Below are 11,265 nucleotides of genomic sequence, written 5' to 3'. Positions count from 1 at the left end.
CTTGGAGTTTACTAACACTTGTTTCATAGATTTTAGGGGCATTTTCTTCCAGGAAGAAACATAGTTAATTTATCAGCAAAAGTTAAAAAAAAAAAGTGCTTCTGGGCATTGTCTCAAATTGGAGATTCAAACACATTCCCCAAACTATATCTCTGCTTTTCTGTGAGAGCATAAATTCAGTACAGGGAGCTTTCTGCTAGCTTTTTTGGAACTGTAATCCTCCATGCAAACACCTCCATTATGTCTGGATTTTAATGCACTATGATTTATACTGTCCTGTGTGTTCACAGGCAGTCATTTAAAAAAGCATTGCATTACTATATACTACAAGGATCACAATGTAATAGCTCTCTTTCTAAAAAAAACAACTGTCCATAAGCAACACAATCTCAAATCTGTTTGAGAGAAAAGGAAACAAGCAGAGACTCTTATTTGCAAATCACTCTGGAGATTCAGAAGGATGTGTCATAGTTGATCATATCAAAAGACACCGTTTGGAATGACTGAAGCTATAATGCTTCCTGCTTTCTCCAGATGGCTTGTTGCAGTGAAGCTACCATCCTTTTGATTGTTTTATCAAATTATGGTAAATTACAGTGGCTTGCCTAAGAGATCTAAAACTCTACAAGGTTAAGAAGAGTTTCAATCATTGCTTTCTTTAAACAAAAATCTTCAAAAAATTGTAATTTTTATCATCAAAATATCATTAATTATGATACTTATAATAACTTCCAAACTAGAATTGACAAGGCACATTGGACTGAGGACTGCTGGCCAAATGTGGCTTCCCCAGCAGCTTGTCCACTTCGTTGGGAGGACATTATAAGGTATAAGAAATTTATTCTGAGAATTAATTCTGAGAATTAAGTAATGTTACGAGTTTGAAATCCTGATAGTCAGTTTGATATAGTAATTAAAGCATCATGCTATGAGTCTAGTCCCACCTTAGACACCTTGGCCAATCAGTCTCTCAGTCCTAACAAGGAGGAAATGACAAAACACTTCTGAAATATTGCCAAGAAAACTGACATTTCCAAGAAAACTGACATTGACCCCCAGAAGCAATCGTAATTAAATGATTGTTAACTATGTCATAATTCAAAAAGGTATACCACTTCATTATGATTTACACCTACAGAACAGAATGATGGAATTATCCAAACTTTAACTATTCACTGAATGAAATCTTATATGATAGAAGTGATTGGGTTTGTTAATTCTAAATGTTACCTACTTTGCCCACAAATGAATTATAATTTATTTTCAAAACAAATATGTCAGCAGTAACTTCTCCAGTAAGATATGATATATTAAAGTTAATTGGATTCTTTAAGAGAGTATATATTTGAAAGCTGTAATTACTACAGAAAAATCTCAGTCTGGGAATTTTCAAGCACTTAAGTATATAATTTTCTTACATTTCTGCTGGGAGAATGTTCCTTAAAAATCAATAGCATTTACTTCTGAGGAGACAGGCAGAGAGCTTTACAACATGCTTGAGTTGTAAAATTATTTTTTCCCATTTGGAAGAATTTGTTTGAACATTGAGTTTGCATTAGCTCTGATCCCTACTGCACCATTCATGTGAAGATCAGGGAGATTAGAAGGAAAACTGCATCTTTGGGCCTACTGAAGCATTCACTCTTGAAAATGACTTCTGTATTAGAGCAGTGTTTCTTAACCTCAACACCTTTAAGATGTGTGAATTTATGGAATTTGTGAACAGTTTATGGAGTTGAAATCCACACATCTTAAAAGATGCTGAGGTTAAGAAACATTGTATTAGGAGGATTTTCTCTCTCGCACTCACTCTCACACACACATACAATAAATAGCAGAAAGTGAGATAAAATGTGGAAGCAAAATGTTCCCCAAGTGTGAACTGAAGTTAAGCAACAGGAGAAATTGAGGCACTATAAATGCAGCGCATCATTACCAATAGCAAAAGAAATGTTGCAGCAGATAAACTTGGTTTGGAATCCTACTACATTTATCTAATGAAGGAAGTCTACAGGAAACAATATTTGCAGCTCAAATGAAGACTCACTTCCAGAAATGCATGAGGAAGAATGCAATATCCCAGAAGTGACAGGAGAAAAGAAGAGAAACCCCCCCCCCCACCAAAAGGCATTCAATTGTTGGGAGAATTTCTGGGTTCCTTCTGAGTCAGGAAGCAAACAAGATGCAAGGGCTGGCTGCTTTTGGAAAGGAGGTGTTGTTGTTGTTGTTGTTGTTCCAAAAACAATACAAGGTTTGCTTTTGGGAGAAGCTGACCACAGACTGGCACATCAGTAAGGTTTTTATATTGTTTTGAGCATGAGAGAGTGAGTTTCTGGTCACCAAGAAACAGGAAACACAGATGTGATACTTTTATGGTCAGAGAAACTTAGAAAATACAGTATTTTGTCTCTTATCTCTTTCACCAGGAAAGATCTTGGCCAGGCAGAGGTGCTAAGCACCAGATTCCTGCCTGTCAGTGATTTATTGCCTTTAAGGAAACATTGTATTTTGTAAGTGGAAATGGATTTCTCTGACCCCAGATCAGAAGGCTGTTAGAGGAAGGGAGGGGGGAGCAGATGAAAAGCTTTTTGACTTCTATCACAAGCATAGGATAAAGATGGCATTTAATTTCTTTGTATGAGGTGCAATGACAACAAACTAAACTAAGACTCCAGGTAGAGGACAGAATATATAACTGATTTTTTAAAATTTTTATTTGGTATACCAATATATAGCACTTTAGGAGGTTGTTATTACTGTATATAAACTTTCTGATACTTGTTATTTTTAATTTGCTACAATCCCCATCTACTTTTTAAAGATATTACTTGGAAGAACTTTACATCTCAATACCATCATTATATAGAATTCATCCATAAATGTATGCAAATATTTTTATCTATGAAAGGATTAGACTTCTGCATTCTTATAAATACAAAAATGTAAATATGCTGTTTGTGATTTTATGAAATAAAAAAGGCATGTCAACTGACTCTGACATAAAATATTATTGAATTCTCAGAAGATGCTATGGTTTACATTAATATATTTATTATTAGTAATATTTACTATAATATCTTTGATACTAGATTTAATCCTGCCTTTCATTCAGGAAATCAAGGTTCAATCAGGAAATCAAAGTTGTGTACATAGCATTTGTTCCTCACACAATTTTATTTTCCTCACAAGAACTCTGTGAGGTAACCTACCTGAGGTTGACTATCTCAGAGTGATAGAAGGAGGTTCCAATGATGGGAATGATATGAATTTGGGTGTCTCTAGTCCAATATTTGAACTATACCATACTGTCTAGCTATTGTCATTAAAAAGAATGGCACCCATATTGAACTCTATTTCCTTTTATAAAAAAATATAGTAAACAATGTTGACAATATTTGAAGTCAATTCACTAAGTACTCTCTAGGCCAAAGAAATTCGTTTGTAGGCATCTGTATAAATATTTATATTTTTGATGTGATAACACTACTGCTAATTTATCCCATTATTTTTGTAGAAAAACTTTGAGTATTGCATTTTGCATACTCTCTGAATATATATTTCAAACTTGCTTTGTAAAACCAAAGTGATTCTGTCCAATAAAATCTTCTGTCATGAATGATACACACTGACTGAGGTAAAAACTGATAGGCACCTTTTTGCCTTTGAATACTATGATATTTACTCTTCCTTCAAAAATATATTAGAAAAATCAGTCAAATTTATTTATCATCCAAGCCCAAACATAATTAAAAGACTGAGAATACAATAACTGCAAAAAGGAAGTGAGAAAATTGCAAGACTGTTAAAACAATTAACAGTTAATAAGTGAGGAACCAAACAGTTATAGCTAATAGATTGAATTTTGGAGTCTTCTTAGTTGGAACTCCTGGTTCCAAGGGCAATTAGACCTGTTAATAATTGGAAGTATTAAGCTTGATCACCTTTGGTCATACAGTTTTATTAACACATCTGAGACAGTTTTTATTTCCAAGTCTGAAAGAAAAGTAGTTCAATGTTCATGTAAGACATTTATATATGTAAATCCAAAGCAAAAGTTTTCCATGTGTTAAATGTAAGATTTTAAAACAGTACTTATCACATTTTATTTATCATATTTTTTATAGCTATCCAATTCACAGAAGTACAGAATGACTCTGGGTACTGTACTAAAAGGGGAAAATATGTGTTAAAAACAAACATAAAAACTACGAAAACTATAACAAAAGCACAAAGGAAAGAAAATATTTTAACGGCAGTAAGGGAACCATTGCAAGATTTCTTGGAATCTCAAACCTGATGGCATAGTCAGATTTTAAGGGGCTTCTGAATGTTGAAAGGGCTGGAAATAACCTCTCTACCAGGGAAGAAAATTGTATAACGTAGACTTCACCCAGAGGTGGTATTCAGCTGGTTCTGACCAGTTCTGGAGAACCGGTAGCGGAAATTTTGAGTAGTTCGGAGAACCGGCACCTGTGCCTGGCCCCACCCCCATCTATTCTCTGCCTCCTGAATCCTAGCTGATCAGCTGGGTCTTCTTTTGTTGCCCTGCAAAGGAGAATGGAGCTGGAAAGCAGGTTAGTGGGGTGGGGAGGGAATGGAGATTTTCCTTCCCCTGCCACGCCCACCAAGCCACACTCACCAAGCCCCACCCACAGAACTGATAGTAAAAAAAAATTGAATCCCACCACTGACTTCATCCCTTGACAAAGAAGCTCACCCAGAGGCCTCCTGTAGACATTAAATAGAAGATAGGGGAGTGCCAAATCCTGCAGTTTCCCACAGAGATAGGCCAAATGCAGGATCTATTCTGCCCAACTACTACAGTCTGAAATCAGTCCTGAGAAAGGGGAAGACTATCTAAAAACATGGAGAGAAGAGTAGCAATTGTGCTATAAAAGCGATAATCTAGAGACTGGAAAATTAGATTTTGAAGAAATCCATTTCCTCCCTTTCTTCCTTGCTGTAATGTTGTAAATACCACCTCCCATGGTATTTAGTTTGTGATTTCACCATGGGATAGCCATTCTAAACTAATGCTATCTCATTACCATGGGACTGGAAAAGACCAAAAGGGCTCCCTTAAGTGTATTAATAGGAATACCTACGAGTATATTTTGAAATTCATCTACACTAAAATTTACATATTAGGCAGAATAACATTGATACTTTTTAAAAAAATACAATTGGTGCTAAAAACTCCTTAGGTCAGGGTCTTCAAACTTGCAAGTTTAAGACTTATGGACTTTAACTCCCAGAATTCCTCCTCCAGTCATGTTACCTCAGGAATTCTGGGAGTTGAAGTCCACAAGTCTTAAAACTTGCAAGTTTTAAGTTTGAAGACCCCGACTTATGTTATGATTTCACTATCTAAAATGTAAACGTGGGACACGCTGATACTCGGTATTATGCAATCCAGATGACATCTCTACTAATTTCTTCAAGGAATTTTTGTGGGGCATTTCTTAACAAAAACAAAATAGATTACCACAATATTGGAGTCTCTCACTCAAAATAGTAAAGGTAAGTGTATCGCCACGCTGGTAGGGAAGAAAAAAAACTTCCCAGCCTATCCTACGATACGTTTAAAAATTGAAGTCCTTCTGGACTCCCTCCCTATTGGATTACATTGGCACTGTCATCACTACCAAGTGACCAATCAGAATCCGCCGAGCTCGTTTAAAAAATCCAAATGCGATTCTTGCGCTTAAGAAGTTCCTGGGCTGTCCAAGATGTGGATCGGTGCAGGGATTCAGGTAAAGAGATGAACAATTAACTGTCGCACGACCGGTGGAGTCTTGAGATTCGGGCGGAAGGATACACGTGAGGCTGCAGCGGCCTCCGAGGGCGGGGAGGAGTCGGCCGGTTTGAATGAGCAGAAGGGGAGATTTGGCGCGCGCGTGGTGGGGCTGCTGCCTCAGAGACGAAAGGGGCTCCCGGGTGTACCGTTGACGGGGAACGCGCAGGACAGGTGAGGGACTCTTGGCCCGGGTGACAATGCCTCCTGTGCGCGGGAAGGGATGTTGTCCGCGGTGGTCCTCAGGCTGGAGGGCAAGTGAAATGGACTGAATGGTGATGCTGGATATTTAAAGATAGGATGAGGGTTTGTTGGTTCCTTTGATTTGCTTAGAGCACATTTATCGCACGTGGCGATTTAAATTATCTTTTTTAGATCGTGCGTTAGTAAAAGCAAATATTTTTCTTAGATACAGTCTACAATCTGCAGATGCCCCGTTGGACGGGGCATCTGCAGATCGTAGACTTGTATCTAAGAAAGGGATTTATTTTATTTTCCTAACGTGCGATCTAAAAAAGATAATTTAAATCGTAGCTTGAGACGAAAGCCAGAAGAACAACTAATGAACGAACTGAGTTTGTGCCTTTTGAGATAAATAGCAGTTATTCTTACAGTTCTTTCGGTGGGCGCTGTGTTAAGAAGAGACGAGGTTTTGGTGTGTTTTCAAACGGTTCTGTGACGTGGTATACGGTTATTATGAAATTCTCCAGCAGAAATCAGCACAATACCTTACAGAATGCCACATATAGCTTTAAAACGGCTTTATCCTTGAATCTGGCTCATGGTCTATTAAATCATAAAAACCTAATTTCCAATTAGCGTTTCCAAGCTGAAACTGCCTGATTTCATCTTCCAAGCTTAGTTTAATTTGCCCATATTGTAGAAAGTTTTACTCAGTCCTAAGACGATTTTAGATCAACTCATAAAATAAACGAGTAAGGGATATTGCATTTGGCTTGTGAATAAACAAGATTTCTTTTTATGTTTCTTGCTATGGAGAATTTAGAGCAAGCTTCAATTTATGGATAAATGTGATGTCTCTCCTTGGAAGTACAGTTTCATGATTTTTCCTACCTCTATAGAACCTGTAAATATGGAAAATGAAAAGTGCTCTTTATGCATTTTAAATATTCCTAATGAGGTTGATAGAGGTTTTGTTCTGAAAATAAAGCTACATTCTTGCTTTTGTTGTGCATTTGTCAACAAACTGCTCATACTGATTTAATATCGTTTTCAATTCAAGGCAGTTAATGCCAAATTGTGTCTACTTTTTTTGTTTTTACATTTGAGCTTGCACGGATGTCAGTGTCCTTATACAAGAAGGACTGTATTGTCAGAGAGAAGGAAATGTTTCCAATACTTAAGCTCTGTCTGTGTGATTTCAATTGCTTTTTGCTGAGCTAAGTGGCTGTTGTGTTGAACATTTTGAACTTTCTTCCAAGTTGCTTATTTTTAAAAATCATCTATTAAAACAAAAGTTCTATTAGAATGGAAGAGTATTCAGCAGTACCATCCCATCTACTGGTAAAGTCATAGCAGGGACACATTATTTGCTATGATGGAAAAATAAAATGTTTCTATAAAAATAAAATACTTCTGACATTAAGGTTGTTCCATTGGAATACACAATAGAATGATTGTCCAGATTGAAAGAAATATGAGGATAAAAAATTTCTGTGTTTTAATTTTTCATACATGATGCACAACTACTTCAATTTCTTTCACAGTAGGAATACTTTCTGGCATAAAATGCTAAATTCTAATAAATTCATGAAGACATAATTTAAACATGTTTTGAAATTAGCCTCTTCTAAATTTGTTTATGCCTTAATGCCCCCTGTGAAAAAGTAAAAACAGACTGGGGAGTGGATGTGGGAAAGGGAGAAAGCAACATTGATAGTGGATTATTGACTTTAGATCTGAATGTTCTTTCTATTCTTTGTCCAGTAGATTGAGAGGGATTCAGGTAACATTTGAAGATGATACAATCTATCATACATAAAGGCATGTACATCAGTAGGAACCAAGAGCATGCAAAGAGTATAAAGTCATCTAAGCTTAGCTGGTCACTATAGTAGAACATTTTTTGCATTTTTGAATGCGCTTGAAGTCTTCATGAGCAAAAGGGTGCAAAAGTAAGCAATGCACAGAATGAAGATAGATTAATGTAATAATAACATTAAAATCAAATACTCCCAAGAACTAACGACATTTTCTGCTTTTTAAATGACTTAAAAGTGAAAAATTTCAAAACTATTATGCCAGTATTTAGCAACTACTTTCTATTTATTCAGTCAGTTGGTTTGTAGATCACTCAATTCTGAATACCCCAAAATTTCCCTAAAGCTGAAAAGGAACAAGGCTGAGTGAATCTCTGCTGGGAGGGAATACCTGGAGTCATGAGATTATTGAAATTACCAGGTTCCAAAGCTTTATTAAGTGATAATCCCATAGGGGTGGGACCTTGAGGTAGTTGACTGTATTTGACAGGTAGATGAATGTAAGAGAAGGCAATCTATCAGATAATCTGAAGAGCTTTAAAAGGTGATAGCTATCTTGAACTGCATCCAGAAAACAAGGGCAGATCCATGTAAAGTGCATTATGGTAATATGATAAGCATGAGATAACTGATGCATGTACGTCCTCCTCCCCTTCCTTTGGAGTGGGATCCATTGCAGAGCTGAGCATTTCTTTAAAAAACATAGATTGCCACAATATAGTCTTCAGTTCAAAATAGTAAAGGAAAGTGTATCGCAACGCGGGTGGGGGGAAAAGTCTAACCTATGTTTAAAAATTGAAGCCCATTCGGACTCCCTCCCTATTGGATTACTTTTGTCCTGACATCACTACACAGTTGACCAATCAGAATCCGTCGATCGCTTTAAAAAAAACCAAATTCACAGGTGGTGGTAGAAGTGCTCTACTTGCGCTCAAGAAGCTGTCCAAGGTCTGCATCGGCAAATGAGCGCGTGGGGATCCAGGTAATGCGGTCCCTCACAGGGAGGAAGAATTAACGCCCGCCCGGCGCAGTCTTGAGATTCGGGCGGAAGGATACACGTGAGGCTGCAGCGGCCTCCGAGGGCGGGGAGGAGTCGGCCGGTTTGAATGAGCGGAAGGGGAGATTTGGCGCGCGCGCGCGCGCGGTGGTGCTGCTGCCTCGGAGGCGAGAGGGGGTCCCGGGTGTGCCGTTGACGGGGAACGCGCGGGGCCGGGTGACAACGGCTGCTGTGCGGGCGGGGTTTCTTCGGGGTGATTTGCTGAAGGAAGAAGCAAAGGAGTTGGTGCTGGGAAACGAGATGTGCCAGGCTTGAGGAAAGAAAAGAAGGCGCCGTGAGTTTCTGACTGCGATGTTGTCCGCGGTGGTGTTCAGGCTAGAGGGCAATTGAAATGAATGTGCAGGATATTTAATGGGGGGGACGGGACGGGGGCCTTTTTGGTTTAGCTCGCTAGTGGTCCTTAACAGGACGCCTACAGATCTTAAGACTGTAAGAAAATGATTTATTTTTGCTAACGTACGATCTAAAAAATAACATACCGTGGCTTGAAACGGAAGCAGAAGAGGAACAAAGGAATGAACTGGTTTTATGCCTTATGAGATAAACGGCAGCTACTTTGTTACAGTTCTTTGAATCATGCATTTTGGTGAGCGCTGTGGAGACTAGGTTTGATGTAATTTCTATGATGTGGTATACAATTACTGCTAATGAAATTTTCCAGCAGATATCAGCACAATGCTCTAGCTTAAGAATGCTATAGGTAGATCTGAATGGTTTTATCCTTGAATTTGGCGACTGGTCTTTTTAAACCATCCAAATCGACTTCCCAAATGTTTCAAGCTGAAGCTAGCTGGTGTCAGTGATCCTAATTCAGGTAATTTGTCCACATTACAGGAGGTTTTATCCTGTCCTCTACCAATACTGGTTTTGTACCAACTTTCATATAAAACAAAGCTATTCTGAGAATGTTTCAGGTGCTGTGATTGGCTTGCTATTTTAATCTAACACAACAAAACAGTATGTATTCTGCCTGTACTAGGTGAACCTAGTTGAAGAGAAGGGTTAAGTACAAATAGATATCCATTTTAGATGTAAGAAAAATATTGTGTTTTTCAATAAATAGGTTTATTGCTTTTTCCTTATTACAGAAGGCTTCGGTTTCTGAGTTAATCTATGCTTTTTTTCTTTTACAGGTACAGCTGTGGGTAGAGAAATGTAAACTTGCAGTTCATGCAGGAAACTTCCCCAGCATCTAATTCAAGCAGGTAATGTCAAGCTTAAGATCAGACATCACTTATGAGTTTGCTACTCATACTACACATTGGCCTGCATCTCAATTCCCCTGCCCTTGTTCTGATGTCATAAAGTATCTTCCCAGCTCCAGGAGGCCTGAAATCCAAGTTCACCTAGTGAGTAGTTCAGATTCTCAAAGTCCAAGCCTGGTAAGGTCTTTGAATATTCTGTCAGAAATAGTTCATTGGGGATGTAGTCTACCCACCACTCTGTCCTAGGTTGCATTCTCATTCCAGAAAACATTAAGAGGATTATCTGGTATAAGATAATATCCATCTAATATTTAAAGCAACTGAGATTGCTAACTATAATTCTAATACAGATAGATGTAAGATGATAAAATGAATAAATTCTGGGGTCCAAAGTAAAACATGTAGACTGCATTAATCCTTCTACATCACATTAATGGATTATTGTGATTTTTCTTTTTCCCTCTTGATTTTTTTTCACAATTTAAGTTCCTGGGTTTTTAAAAATTTACTTGCACTAAGTAGTCAACAAACAAATTACTGTTAAGTAAGTCTTCATTGACTTTCTGGGGAAGCCATCAGAAGATTGTAGATGGTGACCCCATGCTCTCAGGGTTCTTGACAACTTCATAAGTGAAAATAAGTTGCCCAGCACCCAGATCACATGACCAGGGGATGTGACACAATGCTGATAGCCGGAAGTCCATTATAGACTTAAAACACATTTTTCCTGTAGACATAATATAATGTAATTTTTTTCTATTCAAAAAATAGAAAAGGACCTGTCACCTCAGTTGTGGTAGCAAACAATATACACAACCATGAATTTTCCACATATGGTCACCAAGTTGTGCTGAAATCTGCAATAATGTTCATTTTATTTTTTCCTTAGAGGTAAGATATACAAATTGAAAATGCCATTTTTTGGCCAAATTGTTGTTGTTAAGAGAAATGGGACCGATGGAAATCATTTTCCGCTCACCGCAAGCTCTTGTTTGTTTGGAAGGTAGGACTTTAAATTGATACGGGTTTATTTATGTAGGAATTTCTTTGTGTAACTGTGATGTAGGCTGTCCTTTTTATGGCATAAGTTTTAGGTATTGTCATAACTTACTTTCCTGCACTCCTTCATTGTGATATATATTATTTTTCTAGTCACGCAATGCATGTCACATATAATGGATTTGATCTGCTTCGATGTATATTTATGCA

At 37.6% G+C, this 11,265-nt stretch overlaps 1 protein-coding gene across 6 annotated transcripts in view; it reads left to right on the top strand.

The window, feature by feature from the left end:
* Positions 1 to 5,668: 5,668 nt before the first annotated feature.
* Positions 5,669 to 11,265, top strand: part of MKI67 (marker of proliferation Ki-67) — a 30,431-nt gene continuing 24,834 nt past the window's right edge. For 3 of the 6 annotated variants that reach the window (XM_087964315.1, XM_087964316.1, XM_087964312.1), the window contains exons 1-3: positions 5,848 to 5,968; positions 9,985 to 10,056; positions 10,946 to 11,059. In XM_087964315.1, coding sequence (XP_087820441.1) covers positions 10,022 to 10,056; positions 10,946 to 11,059 — 149 coding nt within the window. In that variant the 5' untranslated portion in view covers positions 5,848 to 5,968; positions 9,985 to 10,021. Of the gene's footprint in view, positions 5,754 to 5,847; positions 5,969 to 8,883; positions 9,126 to 9,984; positions 10,057 to 10,945; positions 11,060 to 11,265 lie in introns of those variants that run through there. The other 3 variants (XM_087964314.1, XM_087964317.1, XM_087964313.1) reach the window with 3 other exon arrangements.

Source organism: Notechis scutatus, chromosome 4 (assembly GCF_049901735.1).
Source record: "Notechis scutatus isolate UNSWTSFEM ecotype Mainland chromosome 4, rNotScu1.2, whole genome shotgun sequence".
NCBI classification, from domain to species: Eukaryota; Metazoa; Chordata; class Lepidosauria; order Squamata; family Elapidae; genus Notechis; species Notechis scutatus.
The sequence above is the reverse complement of the archived record's forward strand: the minus strand, read 5'-3'. Positions and strand labels throughout refer to the sequence as shown.